Genomic DNA, 21,583 nt, shown 5'->3' on the forward strand with positions numbered 1-21,583 from the left:
CTTCATGGCAGGAAGAGGTAGGATTGAAGAAGGTAGTAGGAAGCTGAAGGGTGGAATTTCAAAGATTGAACTTGTTAAGTATTTCAAACATTTAGTCATTGGGAGATGTCCCCCTCTTTCTAGGAAAACCACACACTAGATGAAGTCTCTTGGGCACTTGGAATTGCTTAGATCTTTCTTTTTGAGTTTGTTTTATTGAAGTATAGTTGATTTACAATATTGTGTTAATTTCTGCTATACAGCCAAGTGATTCAGTTATACATATATATATATTCTTTTTCATATTCTTTTCCCTTACGGTTTATGACAGGATATTGAATACAGTTCCCTGTGCTATACAGTGGGACCTTGTTGTTTATCCATTCTGCACATAATAGTTTGCATCTGTTAATCCCACACACCCTATCCATCAGAACTGCTTAGATCCTGCACATCATTTTGGGAAAGGGCTTCCATTAGCACCTGTGGTTAGGAGCAGGATCAAGGGCAGTCTGTACCTCTCAGCTTGTGGCAGATACTGAGCGTGAGTTGATTGTGCTTTCTTTGTCAATAAAGTGCTAAGATGGGAAAAATAAGAGCTCCCTGAAAAAATTCTGCAGAACAAAAGGAAGGAACATAATCTGAAGCTTTGAAGGAAGAGCCCCCTGTGAATGTGAAAGGAACCAGAAAAAAATGAAAACAAACAAAAAAACATTGGGCATACTTAATAAACATGTAAAATGATGTGGCTCCAATGAAATAGGAAAGACAGCCCATAATTAGACAACAAGCTTAGATGAAAGGGCAGCAGGTTACAAGGGGGAACAGGCAACATAGGAAGGATGACTGGAAACTAAAATGCAATAGCAGAACCTGACATTCCACTTTGAAGGTCATAGATAAGAAGGAGTTGAATTTCATATTACAGTTAATGAACTTGTGTCTGTGGAGGACAAACTTGAGAAGCTCTCACCAAGAAAGGACAAGGATAAAAATGATGAGAACAAACATTAGTCAAACTCTAAGGGTGGAGCCCAGTCGTATGTGTTTTAATAAGTCCTCTAAGTGATTGAGTCATGTTAAGTGGGAACTAGTGCCCAAGACATCGATTGTATGTAATGAATTAACTGCATTCATATTTCTGCCCTGTGATTCTAGAATGGTACCAGTTATATACCATGCTTGGAAAAAGTGAGAAAATAGTTAAGTCTTTTGCAGTGATCTCTGGTTCAGATGACGAGCCCCTCAGTGAGAAAGGTTCTTTTATATTACATATTGTCAGCCCTGCCCCTAAAAAAAAAAAAAACAAACCTATGTGTCTTTTCTTCTATCAGGTCTGCCACCTACAACTCCCCATATGTAGTCTACATCTAATTCATCTTTAAAGACTGAAAGTTCTACCCTATATTTTTTAACAGTCTTAAATACCACTATGATTAGGTGTGATTTTTTTTCCTTCATTGACTCAGTGCATTCAATCTTTACTCCAAATTTGGCATTTATTCTTTATTGTCAGTTATTATGAAATATGCCCAAGTATATTAGATGGTCTATAAAGGTGAGGACTACTCTTTTTTTTTTAGCATGCTCATAACAACTAGGGAATGCACAGTATATATTTAATAAATTGTTTATTTAAAAAACTCTGCTTTAAAAAACATTTTTGTAGCCTTTGAAGGAGTAAAATTTACAGACTCCTTTTTTCTTGTAATGGGATTTTATATGTATCTTGGTTTTGAAGACTAACTTTTCATGTCTCATTTACAAACGTTGCTTAATATAAGACTCAGTGAACTCTAGCTTTTGAAAATGTAAGCCTCTAGATCTTTAGCTCTCAACCTTGGCTGCATTTTCAATCACTTGAGAGTCTTTCAGAAATCCTGGTGCCCAGGCTTTACTTACCTCCTGAACCATTAACCACATATTAGAGCAGGACTCGGGTATTTTTAAAGCTCCCTTGTAATCCCAATATGAAACTAAGGTTAGGAACTGCTGAACTTACTAGCAATTCCCAACTAGTGTATAGTTCAGTGTTAGCTGTGGACCTTTTTCAAAAAGGCAGTGGTTCTCACAGGTTAGCTCATATCAAAATCCAAGAGCTGGAAGGCAGTGGTTCTCCCAGGTTAGTTTGTATCAGAATCCAAGAGCTTGTTAAAAGGCAGACTCGGGACTTCGCTGGTGGTGCAGTGGTTAAGAATCCGCTTGCTAATGCTGGGGACACGGGTTCGATCGCTGGTCTGGGAAGATCACACATGCCACAGAGCAACTAAGCACGTGCACCACAACTACGGAGCCTGCGCTCTAGAGCCCACGCGCTGCAACTACTGAAGCCTGTGTGCTCGAGGGCCCACATGCTGCAACTACTGAAGCCCGCGCACCTAGAGCCCATGCTCCACAACAAGAGAAGACACTTCAATGAGAACCCCGCGCACCACAATGAAGAGTAGCTCTTGCTCACCGCAACTAGAGAAAGCCCGCGCGCAGCAACAAAGACCCAACACAGCCAAAAATAAATATAATAAAAAAATAAATAAATAAAGATGGACTTAAAAAAAAAAAAGGCTGACTCCTCTCACCCCCCCAATTCCAGTTTAGTCAGTTTGAAGTGTGGCCTAAGAATTTGCATTTCTAAAAGTTCCCAGATGATGTTCATGATGCTCGTGATAGTGGGGGTGCCTCACTTTAGGAACCACTGCCATAAAGTGTTGAGAACATGCAGTTTGTTAATTCAAAAGGCCTTTATTTTCAGAATATTTAGTATATTTTAGTATTATAGGTAATTGTTTTATGGATACGTTTTAAATCCTAATATAAAAGTATGAGACTAAGATAGGGCAAATATAGCTTACGAAAAGGTAGCCAAATAGTTTTGTCTCTGTCTTTATCTTGATTCTGATCAATGAATTGTTTCTTATAAGAAAGAATTATAAGAAAACTTGAACAATCCAAAAGATGGCGCCATAGAGCTTGATTTTTATTTAATTTTATTTTTTCTTTTTTACTATAGAAAAAAATATTTTTCCAGCAATGAAAATGACAGTTTTACTGTCTCTTGTTGTTTACCATGAAGAGTAACACAGCACTTTCTAGAGGGGATAACTAAATTCTATTATGTTTCAGAAATTCAAATGTTTACTTGATATTTTGGTATACAGTAAAATAAAAATGTTTCTGAGTGGTTCTCCACTTGGTTAATTAAAAGTATGTAAGATTATATCATTACAATGTTTTTGAAAGAGACGAAAAATTTTTTGAATAGCAATTTGAAAGAATAGTTCATTGTTTCCTAAAAAGGAAGAATTTTAATTTCCTTTACCCTTTATTTTAAAAATCTAGTCATATTTTCTCAAGTTAATATATAATGGAAAGGCAAATTTGCTTTAAAAGTTAAAATTAATTTTAAGTAGATATAGAACAGAAAAAATTCTTATTTTTATTCTGTATGTGTAGTTCTGCCTACATTTCCCTCCCAATTGAATTGGATTTAAAAAACTTTTACGTTTCTTTCCTTTTCCTTCTTCCCTTTCTTTGTCCCTTCCTCTCTCCCTTCCTCCCTTTTCTCTTCCCACCAATGCATTTTACAGTAGAAACAAAATTAGCTCCCCCAAGCCAACTCAAAATATGTTTACAATATGGTATTGTTTTTGTGTTTCTCAAAGTGTCCTAAAGATGCTGCAAGCAAAAGTGTTTTGTGATCAATATAATGTAAAATTAAAAGTTTTAAGGCATACTTTAGAAGGGGTATACTCTAATGAATAGAGAAGGAGCGGGAACTGGATTGGAAACAGTGAGCATATACAATCTCCAAACGACTTTTTGGGATACAAACCAGCCACGTGGAAAACTGACTAGTGCTCAGTTAAATGGGAGCTACTGAATCAGATTGAGTTTAGCCACAATTAATGTCACTGAGACATGTTCTTATGAGAAGAATTACTACAAAATGATGTAGTATTTGCATATAACCTATGCATATCCTCCTATATACTTTAAATCATCTCTAGGTTACTTATACGGTGTAAATGCTGTGAAAATACAATGTAAATAGTTGCTGTTGCACAGCAAAATTCAAATCTTGCTTTTCGGAACTTTCTGGAGTTTTTTCTCAATATTTTGAATTCACAGTTGGTTAAATCTGTGGGTATGGAGGGCTGAGTGTATTTTGGATATTAACCCCTGATCAGTTATATGGTTTGCAGATATTTTCTCCCATGTCATAGGTTGCCTTTTCATTTGTTGATGATTTCCTTTGCTGTGTAGAAGCTTCTATTTGATGCAGTTCACGTTTATTTTTGCTTTTTTGCCTTTGCCTTTGGTGTCAATCCCCCAAATCATTGCCAAGACCAGTATGAAGGAGCTTATTCCTTATGTTTTCTTCTAGGAGTTTTATGATTTCAGGTCTTACATTCAAGTCTAATCCATTTTGAGCTGGTTTTTGTGTATAAAGTGAGGTCTAGTTTCATTTTTTTCCATGTGGATATCTGGTTTTCTCAACACCATTTATTGAAGAGGTAGTCCTTTCCCCATTGTATATTCTTGACTCCTTTGTTGAAAATTAATTGACCGTATTGTGTAGTTTTATTTTGGGGTGCATTCTCTCTCTCTCTCTCTATTTTTTTTTTTTTTTTGGTTCCACTGGTCTATGTGTCTGTTTTATGCCAATACCATAGTGTTTTGATGACTGTAGCTTTATAATATGATTTGAAGTCAGGAAGTGTGATGCTTCCAGCTTTGTTTTTCTTTCTCAAGGTTTCTTTGGCTATTTGAGGTCTTGATTATTCTGTATCTGTGAAAAATGCCATTGGAATTTTGACAGAGATTACATTGAGTTTATAGATTGCTTTGGGTAATATGGACATTTAAACAATATTCATCCGATCAGTGAGCACAGAATATCTTTCCATAATATGTGTCTTCTTCAATTTCTTTCATCAATGTCTTAGAGTTGTGAGTGTGTACCTCTTTCACCTCCTTGGTTAAATTTATTCTTAGGTATTTTATTCTTTTTGATCCAGTTGTAAATGGGATTGTTTTCTTAATTTCTCTCTCTGAAAGTTATTTGTGTACAGAAACACAACTGATTTTTGTGTATTAATTTTGTATCCTGCAACTTTACTGAATTTGTTTACTAGTTTTTAACATTTTTTTGTGGCATCTTTAGAGTTTCCTATATATAATATCATGTCATCTTCAGATAGTTTTACTTCCTTTCTGATTTTGATCCTTTTATTTATTCTTCTTGCCGAATTGCTCTGGCTAGGACTTTCTGTGGTGAATAAAAGTGGTGAGAGTGGGCATCCTTGTCTTATTTCTGATCATAGAGGAAAAGCATTCAGCTTTTCACTGTTGAGTATGATGTTAGCTGTGGGCTTGTCATATATGGACTTTATTATGTTGAGGTACATTCCATCTATACCTAGTTTGTTGAGGATTTTTATCATAAAAGAATGTTGAATTTCATCAAATGCTTTTTCTGCATCTATTGAGATGATCATATGATTTTTATCCTTCATTTTGTTAACGTGGTGCATCACGTTGATTTCACATATGTTGAACCATTCTTGCATCTCAGGAGTAAATCCTACTTGATCATGGTATATGATCCTTTTAATGTATTGTTGAATTCAGTTTCCTGATATGTTGTTAAGGATTTTTCCATCTGTGTTCATCAGGAATATTGTCCTGTAATTTTCTTTCCTTACAGTGTTTTTGTCTAATAAGAATGGTAGACATTCTTACTGCTAAGGCTGCTTGTGTAGATCAAGGTTACTTGATTTCAGATACATGAATATGAGACAGGTATGCATTGAACCTCTGATTCTTATTTGTTCTTTGTCGGTTTAAGGTGGAAGCAGCCAGTTGTTAACTGTGATGAAACTAGACCTGAAGCAAATGTGCAAAGATAAAGGATGATCAGTCAGGGACTTCCCTGGCAGTCTAGTGATTAAGAATTTGCCTTCCAATGCAGGGGGTGCGGGTTTGATCCCTGGTCGGGGAGCTAGGATCCCACGTGCCACCCAGTCAAAAAACCAAAACGTAAAACAGAAGCAATATTGCAACAAATTCAATGAAGACTTTAAAAATGGTCCACATCAAAAAAATCTTAAAAAAAAAAAAAGAAAAAAAAAAGGTTGATCAGTCAGAGACTAAAGGAAGGTACTGCAGTGCAGTTGCCCTGGGAACTAAAAATAAAAGGACTATACTGACAGGCAAAGTTGTGTTGTGGAGAAAGCAATAAAATATATTAAGAGAGGAAGAATAATCAGATAAAAAAGGATATGGGGAATTCCCTGGCGGTACAGTGGTTAGGGCTTGGTGCTTTCACTGCCAGGGTCCAGGTTAGATCCCTGGTCAGGGAACTAAGATCCCATGGCGTGGCCAAAAAATAAGATATGAAAAAGAGCCTCCTTTAAGACTGAAGATTAATAACACGGCAGGATCTGTGAAAGGAAGAATAGAGAAGAAATTTCCCTTGGATTTCTAAGTGTTCAGAATATGTACTTATGTGCATTCATTTTCAGTTGTGTTCACTGTTGGCATTTCTCCAAGCCTGGATGGAGATCTTTTTCTTGATAGAGAAGGGAAGGTGCCTCCCTTTCCCCCATGGGATTCTCTCTACTTAGATTTCCGTCTGCTTTATTAGGGGAGAGTAAGGGTTGCATTTAGTTGCAGAATTTCTCATAATAGATTTTTAGGGTTATTTAGTTTCTTAGTGAGCCTTTTTCATAGGTAAGCATTGGGTTCTATTTTTCAATACACAATGGATTACCCTCTAACAAATGTTCCTATGCTGTTTAACTCCATCTCATTCCTTGTCTGTCTTATTAGATAGAGCCCTTTATTCTCTCCTTGCCTCTACTCTTTTAACCCTGGCTTTTAGCCCAAACATATCTAAGTAGAGAAGCGGAAAGTGCTTCCATTTACTAACCAGGAACTTGGCTTTACTGCCTGCCCCTGCCCCACCTCCATCCCCATTTTAAGGTATTGATTTGTGGGAAGTAGAACTTTTACTTTCCAGGAGTGTGGGTATTCTTGGCAACTTTCACAGACTTGCAGATTCTCAGATCTACAGGGAGTTCTTTTCCATTTCCTTGGCCATTTCCTGTGGGCATATTGGTCAGGTTTTTGGTTCATTTCCTTTTTAAATGTGAAAGCACCCTAGGTTCTTGGTCAAGTGACAGGCACCTTTCCTCTGTGCCATTCGCATCCTGCCTCCATTTTATCCCCACTATGTTGGGTTGGATGATTTGTGGTCTAGAGGGCTCTGTGTCTTATTGAGGAGGCATCAGATTATTTCGCAGAGAAGAAAGGGGCAGAGGAGCTCCTTTTGCCCATAAAATGAGCTCATTCTCCTAAGGATACATGGAGGTAGGAGATTTGAGACTAACTAGACGTTCATTATGATTTTAGCAATAATATGAGGTTGTTCTCAGCTATTTCACCCAACCAGCAAAAATTACTGGATGTCTGCTATGTACTAGATACTGGTTAGGCTCTAGGGGTAGAATAGTGAGCAAGATAGATATATTTTCTTTCCTTATGGACCTTACTGTCTTGTGAGGCAGGTACAGAGTTGTCTGGGAATACATAAGAGTACCGGCCTCAACTGTGTGTGTATGTCTGAGTACTTTAGTGATGGAGATGGTGTAGGGAAAGCACCCTGGAGGAAGTTTTATTTAACCTGAGACTTAAAGAGGAATCAGCCAGGGACAAACAAGGTGGGATAGTGGAGGAATGCGCTATGGTTGGTACAAGCGTGTTAAGGGGTTGATGCAGTGTAGAAGAATAGTGTGTGAGTGAGAAGATAATAGTATATGTGAAGATGAGAGAATTCATGTTTGGGAAAGTTAAGTGTGCCTCGATTTGGGAGTATGAAGGAGATAGCGGTTCAGTTCTGAGGTTAGAGAGGTAAGCAAGAAGCCAGATCAGTCCTTTTAGATATAAGTTGTTTATCCTGAGATCAATAGGGAGAGCCTTTTTTTTTTTTTTTTTTTTTTTTTGCGGTTCGCGGGCCTCTCACTGTTGTGGCCTCTCCTGTTGCGGAGCACAGGCTCCGGATGTGCAGGCTCAGCGGCCATGGCTTACGGGCCTAGCCTCTCCGCAGCATGTGGGATCTTCCCAGACCGGGGCACGAACCCGTGTCCCCTGCATTGGCAGGCGGACTCCCAACCACTGCGCCACCAGGGAAGCCCAGGGAGAGCCATTTTAAAGTGCTTTTAGCCAGGAAAATGGCTTGAGTGGTGCATTTTAGACAGAGAACTCTCTTGTGGGAGGAACAGGTTGTAGGGAGGTTAGGATTGGTTGTAAAGAGATTATTCAGGAAGCTCTTGCAGGGATCCAGGTGGGAGATTATGGTGATTTTGAACTAGCATGGAGATTATGAAGGGGGGCGGAAATTAGATAGATTTAAGGGAGATACTTAGGAGGAGACTTGGTGGGATTTGATGATGTATTGGATGTGAGAGATAAAGGGGAGAAGGAGGCAAGGATGACTTCCAGGTTTCTAGACTGGGCAGTGGGATGAATGGTGGACTGTTTACTTAAGATTCGGGAGAAAGTGTGGCTGGGGAGTGGGTTGGGGAGAGTGAAGGGAGATGAGTTTAATTTGTTAGGTGTGAAATACCTGTGGGCTTATCCACGTGGGAGTGTTTTGTCTGAACAAAAGTGTTTTGTCGGTTATGCACATCTGGAAGTCAGGGTGCTGCTTGGGCAGGAAGTATAACTTTAGGACTTACAGAGGCACAGTATGCTCCAAAGTGTATGCTTCTGCAACATGAATTAGCTCATAAGTGATTGGTAAATGGGAAAATGATGTTAGGATAATGCAAAAATTATATTGATTCATATACAGTTTTTTTCTAGGCAAGGGGAGATAGGATAGTGGCAGTAGATATATAATCATCTAGACAGGAAAAGAGTGCTTAATTACCTCAGTTGCTGTACTGTGAATAGGCATTCTCTTGTCTGTATTTTAAGAAAATTAAAAAAAAAACCCACACAAACAAATGCCTGTTTCTGGGTGGACCTCCGCTGTAAGGTGAACCCTCAACTCTTGGCACTTGGTGTTTAATGGCGGTCCCACTGGCTTATAGCTGCACTTACACTGCTTTGTCTCAGCATGTGCCAGTCCTGCTCTGATTAAAGTATTGCCATTCTTTCCACTTTATTGTTGTGCATTTTAAATATCTACACTGGCATTCTCTGTTCATATTGAGCTGGTGCTCCTAATCAAGTCCCTGGCCTGCGACCATTTATTCTTTCTGTTAGCACTCAGAATACAAAGTTGCATAGGTTTTGAGTGGACTGCCGAAACTCTATTTTTCTTATAAGCTCTGTGCAGTTTTGTAGAGCCTGAGGATTTTTTTCAGTAACTCATCATGTAATAGCAGAGAAACTTGTATTGAAAATTTGTCAGTAGAAAAGATAATGCAAGGAAATGTGACAGAAATAGAGTGACAACCAAAGTAAGTCCAGAATGGAATACAAAAAAATGTTTATTGGCCAGAGGCAGAACAAGGAACCTATAAAAGACACTGAAAAAGGGGAGCCCAGAGGGGCAAACCAGAAGAGTGGACTTGTCATGGGAACCTTCAAGTTGGCTTTTGTGCCCCAGAAATCTTTGAGAGTTTCTTTGCTTTGTGGCAAAGAACCATATTCCAGGTTGTTTTGTACATTTTATTCAACAGACCTAAAATAGGGTGTTTTTCCAAGGCAGCGCTGGTTACTTTTAGTAGGAAATGATGGTTAGCAATAATAATCTGGGCACTAGTTAAGTTGGTAATTGTTTATAGGCCTTTTTGAAGAGAACTAAGAATATGTGTTTTATTTTTAAGAGAAAATACGTCCTAGATCCTGAGTTCAGTACTTCCTATTCAAATTTAGATTCTTACTTCTTTGATATTTGTAACTTTCTTCTCATGTATGTTGAAAATCTTTATTTAAAAAAAATAATATTAAGATTGTGACAAATTTGCTTTGTCCTAATGTGTATAATAGTTTCAGAATAACAATAAATGTTATTATGAAGAATAGTCACTTGAAATACTGTCTTTGCCCTATACCAAAATTTTTTAGTAACTTAGCTTTTTCATACTTTTCCAGAGTATTCAACTTGGTTCTCATGAAATAACTCTTTTTTTATGACTGACGTTTGGTAAACTCTGAACTCAACAGATCAGAGAAGTATCAGGTATATCAAAAAGTAGCCAGAGGGCTTCCCTGGTGGCACAGTGGTTGAGAATCCACCTGCCAATGCAGGGGACAGGGGTTTGAGCCCTGGTCCGGGAAGATCCCACATGCCATGCAGAGTGACTAAGCCCGTGTGCCACAACTACTGAGCCTGCGCTCTAGAGCCCATGCTCCGCAACAAGAGAAGCCACTGCAATGAGAAGCCCGTGGGCACCGCAACGAAGAGTAGCCCCTGCTTGCCCAAAGACCCAATGCAGCCAAAAATAAAATAAATAAATTTATATATAAAAAAAAGTAGCCAGAGAGTAGCTTTCAGGATGCTAGTTAATATAGATATTAGTTTTACAGAGTTAAGGGAAATTGTTGGTAAATCTGAGGTCAATTAAGAGTATTCCTGTTATAATAGTTCTTCTTGTTTGAATATATGATATGAGGCAGTGGTTTCTTAGAGCTTCTCTTTTTAAACATCTATTAAATATGATTGGGATTGACATACACACTAATCTGTATAAAATAGGTAACTAATAAGAACCTGCTGTATAAAAATAAAATTCAAAAAATAAATATGATAGACATTTAAAATATAATATGTGGTATGTTATAATATATTGGGGGAATGTGATTATTTAGGCAAAAACCTTGAGCAGGAATCCAGGAGGTATGTAAGAGTTATTTCTAATTTATGTTTTGTTTTTTTTAATTAATTAATTAATTAATTAATGGCTGCGTTCGGGCTGTGTTGGGTCTTTATTGCTGCGCAGGCTACTCTCGTTGTGGTGCACTGGCTTCTTATTGCGGTGGCTTCTTTGTTGCAGAGCACGGGCTGTAGGCACGTGGGCTCAGTAGTTGCAGTGTGTGGGCTTCAGTAGTTGTGCCTTGCGGGCTCTAGAGCGCAGGCTCAGTAGTTGTGGCGCACGGGCTTCGTTGCTCCACAGCATGTGGGATTTTCCCGGACCAGGGCTCGAACCCGTGTCCCTTGCATTGGCAGGCGGATTCTTAACCACTGTGCCACCAGGGAAGCCCTCTAATTTATGTTTTAATGTATGATGTACCAGAATTATATTTCTGCTCACTGGCTTTTTTTAAAATTGAGGTATAATTGACATATAATGTTTTAGGTGACAACATAATGATTTGATGTATGTATATGTTGTGAAACCATAAGTTAACACTCATCACTACACATAATTGAAAAAAATTTTTTTTCATATAACTTTTAAGATTTACTCTCAGCAGTTTTCAAATATCTCTCTGATATTTCTGTTTAAAGTAAAACTGTACCTCCAAGGATGGTAGACTGTTAATTCATAAATAAATTAAATATTTCTACCGCAGTTATTTGTTTCTGCTGAATATAATTTTTGTCCAAAAATAACATGAATTATATGAATCCAAAGCAGGATAATGTAAATGCTCTCTGTAGTCTATCAGAATACATTAATAGGGCTTCCCTGGTGGCGCAGTGGTTGAGAGTCCGCCTGCTGATGCAGGGGACACGGGTTCATGCCCTGGTCTGGGAAGATCCCACATGCCGCGGAACGGCTAGGCCCGTGAGCCGTGGCCGCTGAGCCTGCGCGTCCAGAGCCTGTGCTCCGCAACGGGAGAGGCCACGACAGTGAGAGGCCCGCGTACCGAAAAAACAAAAAACATTAATATTATGTAATGGGTATGTTAATACTATTAATATGCAATATTAGTCTGTTAATATTAATGTGAGAAGCATAATAAAAATAACTGTTTTTACTGGGTAGGCTGCTGATCTAAGGCATGTGGTCCCAGAGATACATTATGAAACTTATTTTATGATTATGATATTAACTTTTATACCATAGTGACATAATGTGTGATGAAAATCTATTTGAATTTCTAACAGAAATATATACCTAATTTCAAAGAACCATTTATAATCTTGAATGATGGTGAGAGAAGACTCTCATGTACTCACTGATACTGAGATGCAGTGTTCATTCTGGACAGGAGCTTACTCATTCTCTCTGATTAGAATTTAAATTCATGGCTCTTTGTGTGAGCATTTGTCACATCACCCCATTGTATGCCTTTCTGAGTTTGTTTTCTTTACTGTGGTTGTTGGCGCTGGTTACTCTGGAACATTTATTTTTATTTTCATTTGGCTCAAAAAGACCATTGTGAAACAATTTCAATTAGTAATATAGTACAGAGAACTCCAGTGTATCCTTCATTCACATTCCCTATTATTTCCGCATTTGTTTTATTTTCTCTTCTTCTCTCCCACATGTGTCTATGGATAATTTTTTTCTGAACCATTTGAAAGTTGAAGACATGATAATTCTTTATTGCTAAATTTTTCAGTGTGTATTACTTAAGAATAAGACACCAAAATCAGGGAATTTAACACTGATGTATTATTATCTGGAACATTTCTTTTTCAGGCACCAAATTAAATTGTTCTACATGTGTTTTTGTGTTGGGGGATTAATCTTGCCATTAGTATAAATCATGGAGTAATTGACTATATATTAAATTAACTTTAAATATCTGTATAATTATCAATTTTTAAAAATGTGCTTTTTGTCTAGAATAGTAATATTATCTGGAAATATAGAAGTGATACTCATTTCTAGTTACTGATAAGCATATTTGCATTTTGAAGGATTTAATTGTGCTTTTTAAGTAATTATAATGAGATCTTCTTTAAAAGCCTTAAAGCTATACCAGCCTTTTTCCTTTGTTGAACAGTGAAAACTCATCTAGCTCTAGTCTCTTAATTAAAAAAAAAAAAGTCTTAGATGGCCTGAGTTTTGCATTTAAGAATGCCAGACTTTAAACAAGTAGGATACGAGTTTGACTACATTCATATGTTCGGTTACTTATGCTTATCCATATTAATATTCTCTGTACTAGATTATAAATATGGATCAGATTCATTTTACTTTATCTTCACAGTGTCAGTACAGTACTGCAATGAAGATTGTTTAATAATAATCCAAGTAAAAAACAATGTCAGAATGCTTGAGACACCATAACTATAAGGCACAGAAGGGTTAAATGTAAGGTAATAGAAAAAGTGTTTACCAACACTAAAATAACTGATACAGCTATTTTAATATCAAATAAGGTACTATGGCAAAAGCTTTTACTTGATATAGGACATTTCATAGTTATAATAAACAGGTATGACAAATCAAAATTTGTATGTCCTGTGAATCTTTCTGTTGTGTATTTTTTCTCTTAGGCTTTAGTCATGTGGTCTTATGTCAGATTATTTCTAATTGAGTGCTGGTTATTTCTAAATGAGTTATTTCTACTTGAGTATTATTTGAGCCCTGATATGGCGTAATCTTCCTACCATCGTTTCTAGTAGGAACCTAGGCTAAGGGCACTAGCAATCCCAGATCATCTCAATCCCGTCAGGAATGGGAGTATTTGAAGCTGAGCATTTGAATCCAGGCCACCCTAACTTCTAATGTGTAACATTTTGGGGCCCAGTTCAGCAAGCCCTCAATTTCGGTTCTTATTCTCTTAGCAGATAGGGCTTAGTTCAGTCTGTTGAAAGCTATTCAGCTTTTCACCTTCTTAAGTTCAGTGTAGTCAGATCCTGAAAGTAATTTTATTGACTCTAATCAGCTATAGAAAGCTATTTTATAAATGCTTGTCTAAAACTCTCAATTTATAGCAATATGAAGCTGAACAGAATTGCTTAATGAGTTTCATAATGTACAGTATTACACTGAGAAACAATGGGAACAAACCTCTGCCTCTGTGAAATAACTCTACTGGTGTGATATTTTCAAACATTTAAAAATGTTTAATCTTGCAAAAAAGTAGAAAGCCCTTAAAGGGGAAATAGACAAAACCACAATCCTAGGAGAAGATTTGAACATACTTCTTTCAATGACAGATGAAGCAGAGACATAAACAGTATATGTACATATATACACATACATTTTACATGCATGCACATGGTTTGAACATGGTCCAATAAACAATCCAATTAACATGGACTCAGTAACTGTAGATTTCATGTTCAATTCATGTGTGCATGGAACATTTACCAAAATTGGCCATAGAGTTAGTCTCAGCATATTCCAAAGGATTAATCTTACAGACTGTTCTCTGGCCCCAGTGGAATTAAGCTAGTAATCAATAATAGACAGAAAATCCTGAATGTTTGGAACATGTTTCTGCTACACTTTGAGGGTATGGAAGGATTACTTAAATTACACTAAATGGATTACACTAAATGTACCATAAACAAACATAACCGATTCGATTGTGCTAAAATTAAGAAGCTCTGTTCATTCCAAGACATCATTAAGAGAGTGAAAAGGCGAGCCACAGACTGGAAAATAGGTATTTGGAATACAGTCCCTTGTTCTCAGTAGGGGATTGGTTCCAGGACCCCCATCCGATGCTAAAACCCCAGGATGCTCAAGTCCATTGTATAAAATAGCATAGTATTTGCATGTAACATACGCACATCCTCCCATATATTTTAAATCATCCCTAGATTACTTACAATACCTAACACAGTGTAAATGCTATGTAAGTAGTTGTAGACGGTGTAAATGCTATGTAAATAGGTGTTGGTATGCAGCAAATTCCAGTTTTGTTTTTTGGAACTTTTTGTTGGAATTTTTTAGAAAATAGTTTTGGTCTGTGGTTAGTTGAATCTGCAGATGAGGAGCCATGAATATGGAGGGCTGACTATACATATATTTGACAAGAAATCACATGAAGGATGTAGAAAGAATTTCTACCTATCAATAAGAAAGTCCAATGGAAAAATGAGCAATAGATTAGACATTTCATAAAGAGAATATGCAGATGACCAAAACATGACAAAGCACTCAATTGCATTAATCAGCAAGAAAAGGAGAACTGAAACCACAATGAAATACTAACATATACTCACTAGAATGGCTAAAATATTTTCTATGTGAGTCTGTTTCTGTTTTGTAAATAAATTTATTCGTATTATTTTTTTAGATTTCATATGTAAGTGATGTATGATATTTGTCTTTCTCTGTCTCACTTCACTTAGAATGATAATCTCTAGGTCCATCCGTGTTTCTGCAAATGGCATTTCATTCTTTTTTATGGCTGGGTAGTATTCTATTGTATATATATACCACATCTTTATCCATTCATCTGTTGATGGGACATTTAGGTTGCTACCATGTCTTGGCTATTGTAAATAATGCTGCTTTGAACATTGGGGTGTATGTACCTTTTTGAATTAGAGTTTTTGTCTTTTCCGGATATATGCCCAGAAGTGGAATTGCTGGATCATATGGTAACTCTATTTTTAGTTTTTTAAGGAACCTCCATCTGTTCTCTGTAGTGTTTGAACCAATTTACATTCCCACCAACAGTGTATAAGGGTTCCATTTTCTCCACACCCTCTCCAGCATTTATTATTCGTAGACTTTTTCATGATGGCCATTCTGACTGGTGTGAGGTGATACCTCATGGTAGTTTTGATTTGCATTTCTCTAATAATTAGTGATGTTGAGCATATTTTCATGTGCCTGTTGGCCATCTGTATAGAATGGCTAAAATGTGAAAGACAATTTCAAGCATTGGTGAAGATATGGAATACAAACTCATATTGCTGCTGGAGTAGAAATTGGTATGACTGCTTTGGAAAATTGTTTGATCTCGTCTTTTAAAGTTGATTGAATTAATACTCTGACCCAACAGTTTTACAACCCAACCAAAATGTATGTACTTATGCCCCAAAAGACATGTGTAAGAATGGTCATTGAATCGTTATTTGCAGTAGCCCCAAACTGAAAAACCTAACTAGCTATTCACAGTAGAATGAAAATAGTTTATTCATACAAAGGAATGCTGTACAATGAAAGAAATTATTGCTACACACATGAATAAATCTTGCAAACATAACATTGACTGAAGTCAAATAAATAATACTCTATGGCTCTATTTATATCAAGATCAAAACCTGAAAAAGTTAATCTCATTTTGTTAGAAGTCAAGATAGTAGTTACCTGAAGGATGGGGAGGGAGTAGTGGCTGACAGGGTGCATAAAAGAATTTCTGATAATTTTTATCTGGGTTTTGGTTACAAGGATGTGTTCATTTTGGGATAATTCACTGGACCTGTGTGCTAGCTGTTTGTACTATTTGTGTACTTTCGATTGTATATTATATGTCAATTAAGAGGAAAAAAAAAAGCCAGTGTGGCTGACAAGAGTGAAAGTGAGGAAAGTGGAGAATGGTAGACCATAAGATCAGGGAGATAGAAAGGGACCAGATCACGTAGGGCCTTATCAGCCAGGATGAGGAATTTCAGTAATATTTTAATGGGATGGGGAGTCACTGGAGAGTTTTGGGCAGGAGAATGACATGAACTGATTTACATTTAATAAGTTTACTTGGCTGTTGTGCAGAGGATGGATTGTGGCAAAAACAGAAGCAAGAGAGACTAACCCAGGCACGAGATGATAGTGACTTCACCTAGGGTTGCAACAGTGGCGATGAAGTGGCTCAATCCAAGATATATTTTGAAGTTAGTGGTATCAAGACTGATTCATAGGGCTTCCCTGGTGGCGCAGTGGTTGAGAGTCCGCCTGCCGATGCAGGAGACACGGGTTCGTGCCCCGGTCCGGGAGGATCCCACATGCCGCGGAGCGGCTAGGTCCGTGAGCCATGGCCGCTGAGCCTGCGCGTCCGGAGCTTGTGCTCCGCAACGGGAGAGGCCACAACAGTGAGTGGCCCGCGTACCGCAAAAAAAAAAAAAAAAAAAAAAAGGAAAAAAAGGTTCATAGATTAGATTGTAAGATCAGAAAGAAAGGAAAGAAAGGATGATGCTGAAATTTTTGGCCTGAGCAGCTAGGTGAATGATGGTGCTATTTGCTGAGATGGAAAAGACTGAGGGAGCAGCATGTTCAAAGAGAAATCAAGAGGTTTACTTGTGATGCATGAACATTGAGATACATATTAGATGTTTAGGTGGAGATGTTAAGTAAACAGCTAGATATAAAATTCTAGAGAAATCAGGGGTGGGAAAATAATTTGTCGTTAATGTTACAGTGCTTAAAATCTTGGGGCTCTTGGAAGAGATCACCTGGGGAATGAATAGAAAGAACAGAGTACAGGTGAAGTGGAGTAGAGGGATGATATCTGATCATTGGGGCAGATCAACATTTTGATGTCAGGGAGAAGAGAAAGAACAACTAATGAGTTAGAAGGAAAACCAGGAGAGTGTAGTGTCTCAAAGCCAAGTCAGGTGTTTCCTGAAGTAGAGAGTGAGCCACTGTCAAATGCTACAGAGATTTATAATTATGTGATAAATGAAATTTGACTGCTGGGTTGGGTAGGATGCAGGGAGAGTATTTGAGGAGAGTTAGGAATTGGAATAAATTTTACATTTGGGGAATGAATCTGTATAACCGGTTGTTAATATAATAAAACTTGAAGACTGAAGCCTTTTTAGTCTAGCAAAGGAGTAGCTGCTAAGATTAATGGTTAATAGTATGTAATGGTAAATTTTGGAAATTTCAAGGGGGATTTAATATAAGCAACCTGTAATGGATTCTTTTATATAAGATACAAAAATTAGATATGAATCTGCCATGAGAGTGCTACACCCCTTTCAACGTGGATCAGTATTTATGTCCTTAGTATCTCCAAGTCAGGTGGCTTGAATTTTCCCGGTCTTCATTTCATCTTAATTGAAAGGCATTTTAAATTGGCTCCTAATGGTACTGGTGTCAATGACCTCTTATTTGGAAAGCTTTTCATTAATAACTTCTTACTAAAATTTTGAAGTCTTTGACTTTGTTCATTATTTTATCAGCCATGGCTGAAAAAAAATAACTGAATCAATGAACATGGGATCTATAGCTTCTACATGAAAGAGTACAGGGCTTATAAATTTCTTTCTTTCTTGAATTTAGGGGGTAGGGAGGGCCCTCTGTAGAGAATTTGGGCTGTTAGTGGTTCTTTTGCAAAGGAATGAGGGTTCCAGAAGATAGAATGGGAATGACTATCAGGGAGAGCAGTGTTAGGAAAAAGCACACAGCAGTATTGGGATGAATATATTAGAGGCCAAAGGCCTAAGACAGCTATTGTGTGATGCTGAATCATGACAGAATCTGGGTCTGGTTTTAACTGAAAATGTGGTGAAGAGACCTTTTTAATTGGAAAGCACAGGCACTCACCCAAACCAGATCCAGAAAAGAGAAGGGAGCAGTTAAGAGACAAGTGCAGGGAACAAATGGGAATCCAAAGACAAAAACGCAACATAGCTTGTCTTCCTGAAAATTGAACTGCAAGTGTGGGCTTAAGGCAAGTTTGAGTAGTGCATTTACCTGTTTTTCTCTCTCCAGCTATTTCTGTTTGCTTTGTTCTCTGTGTTGTACAGGCTACATGCACTAAACAATCTAATAGAAGTTCTGAATAATGTGAAAAACATAACATAGGAAATGTATGTCACAATGTGAGCACAGACAAACTTGGATACTTTGTAAACACATGTATACCTCTTATTTTATTCAAATATATCTGTTGATTCAGAGATGACTGTTAAGTTTGTCATTTTCAGTGACATTCAACAAGTCAGAAACAGACTTTCAGCCAAATCTTTTTATTTTGTAACTTGTGTTTAGTAATGGATTTTTAAGAGTTAAATAGTTACTAAGTGTTGTATCTGAGAAAAATGATGTTGCTAATTTTATTTGATGAACTATGTGAATAAATAAAATGTGTTAATATTCTATTTAAGGCTACTGAAATTTGCTAGAATAGCTTGGTTATGCTTTTTTGATGATTGGTTCCACTAAGAATACTCAGTGGTTCTGGGAAGAGTCAGTATTCTATAATGCTGCATCTAGTTTGAAATAAGAGGTAATTGGGGAAGAGGACCTGAAGCATAACACAGGATACTAATCAAAAACATTTTAGCTAAAACAGATCTGTTCCAGATATCAGGGATACCCATGTACTTTTCACCCAGAAAGTTCTTCTGAAATTGTGTGGTTTAGGGTTTCCCTCCCGTCTATCTCCTGAAATTCCTTTAAAGAAATTCTTTATGAAGAATTATATATAATATATATTATGTATATCTTTGTATATGATATAATTTACTTGGTTTATAATGTTTGTGAATGTGAGGTTTTTTTTTTTAACGCCCGCAGTATTTTTAAAACAATTTTTTGCCTTTTCCCTAGGGAGTTGGTCTCTCAGTTCATGGGCTATTCCGAGTGGCTACTGAAAAGTCTCTTTTTGCAATGCCAGAAACAGCAATAGGTAAAAAAAAAAAAAAAAAAAAAAAAATTTTTCATAATTACTTTTACAATTATCGTCTTTTGATACATTTCAGATTACAGTTATTGAAGGAATTGATGGAATCTTGTATGAAAGAACTTTTAAAAATAAATTATAATAGGAAGATACCTAAAAGTTTATATTAGCTCATACTTGTATCTGAAAACACAAAGGCAAGCATATTTAAACTGGAGACACTAGCGCACTATAGTCGATTTTATTTATTTATTCTTATTGAAGTATAGTTGATTTACAATGTTGTGTTAATTTCTGCTGTACATGTCTTTAATTTTAGATGAAAGATTATTAGAGGAAATATCTTGCATTCAGATCTATACTCCATTTTGAGTTAACTTTTGTATGTGGTGAGAGGTATGGATCAAAGGTATAGATCAAAGTTTATTATTTTGCATAGGGAGATAAAATCATTCCCACATCATTTTTTGGAAAAAGCTACTATTTCTCCACTGATTGCCTTTGCACCTTTGTATGTGCTGATCTTGGTGCCAACACCACACTGTCTTGATTACTGTTGCTTTATAGTAAGTCTTGATCAGGTAATGATAATCCTCTAATTTTGTTCTTTTTTTTTCCTTTCAAGTTGTTTTGGCTCTATAGATCCTTTGTATTTCTGTGTGAATTTTAGAGTGATTTTGTAAGGTTCAACAAAAAGGCCTGTTAGAATTTTTATTTGGATTGTCTAGGATCTATCAATTTAGGGAGAATTGATGTCTTAACAATGTTGAGTCTTCAGACCTGTGAGCAAGTTATATCTTTCCATTTATTTAGGTCTTCTTTAATTTCCCTAAACCATGTTTTGTAGTTTTCAGTTTCTTATACATCTTTTGCCAGATTTTTCCTTAAGTATTTCATATTATTCAATGATATTATAAATGATATTTTAAAAATCTAGTTCTGATGTTAGTTATCAATATATAGAAATATAATTGAGTTTTGAACTTTGTATCCTGCAAACTTGATAAACTAACTTATTCTAGTAGGTTTTTTGTAGATTGAATTGGATTTTCTAAATAGATAATTATGTTGTTTACAAATAAAGTACATTTTACTTTTTTCTTTCCCATCTGGATACTTTTTATTTTTTCTTGCCTTATTCCACTGGGTAGAACCTCCAATACAATGTTGAACAGATACGTTGAGAGTGGGCCTTCTTGCCTTGTTTGGGATCTTAGGGGGAAAACGTTCAGTCCTTCACCAATTAAGTACGATATTAGGTATAAGTTTTTCATAGGTGCCCCTTATCAGGATGAGGAACTTTCCTTCTGTTCCTAGATTTCTGAGGGGTTTTATTAGGAATGGACTTTGGATTTTGTAATTTTTTTCAGCATGTGTTGAGATGATCATTGGTTTTTCTTTTTTAGTTTGTTAAGTGAGGATTACTTTGATTGGTTTTTTAACATTAAAGTAACCCTGCTTTGCTGGAATAAATCTCACTCTAGTATGATGTGTCCTACTTTTTATATGTTGTTGGGTTTGATACACAAAAATTTTATTTGGAATTTTTGCATCTATGTTCATGAGGGATATTGGTCTGTAGTTTTCTGGTAACATCATTTTGATTGCTTCATTTTGGTATCTGGGTAATGCTGGGTTCATTTCTGGAAAAGTTCAGTAGAATTGATTCTTTTTTTTCTTTTTTTTCATGTGTTTGGTAGAATTCACCAGCGAAGCCATCTAGGCCTAGAGTTTTCTTTGTGGAGAGGTTTTTAACTACAAATTCAAAATCTTTAATAGATGTAGGCTATTCAAGTTATCTGGGTTTTTTTGCACAAACTTCAGTAATTTGGGTCTTTTAAGGAGTTTGTCCATTTATTAGCATAAAATTCATTTCCTTATTATCTTTTTAGTATCTGTAGAATCTATAGTAATACCTGGCTCTCTCATCCTTTTTTTTTTTGGTCATGCCATGCAGCATTTGGGATCTTAGTTCCCTGACCAGGGATCAAGCCCGTGCCCCCTGCATTGGGAGCGTGGAGTTTTAACCACTGGACTGCCAGGGAAGTCCCTCTCTCATTCTTTTTTTTTTTTTTTTTTGCGGTATGCGGGCCTCTCACTGTTGTGGCCTCTCCCGTTGCGGAGCACAGGCTCTGGATGCGCAGGCTCAGCGGCCATGGCTTATGGGCCC

At 36.8% G+C, this 21,583-nt stretch overlaps 1 protein-coding gene across 6 annotated transcripts in view; it reads left to right on the forward strand.

Annotated features, from left to right (window-relative positions):
* Positions 1-21,583, forward strand: part of HIBCH (3-hydroxyisobutyryl-CoA hydrolase) — an 87,945-nt gene that overhangs the window by 30,666 nt on the left and 35,696 nt on the right. For all 6 annotated transcript variants that reach the window (XM_019931519.3, XM_073807489.1, XM_073807488.1 and 3 more), the window contains one exon: positions 19,341-19,419. In XM_019931519.3, the coding sequence (XP_019787078.1) occupies positions 19,341-19,419 (79 nt within the window). The remainder of the gene's footprint in view (positions 1-19,340; positions 19,420-21,583) is intronic.

The sequence above is a fragment of the Tursiops truncatus genome, chromosome 7 (genome assembly GCF_011762595.2).
Source record: "Tursiops truncatus isolate mTurTru1 chromosome 7, mTurTru1.mat.Y, whole genome shotgun sequence".
Taxonomy (NCBI): domain Eukaryota; kingdom Metazoa; phylum Chordata; class Mammalia; order Artiodactyla; family Delphinidae; genus Tursiops; species Tursiops truncatus.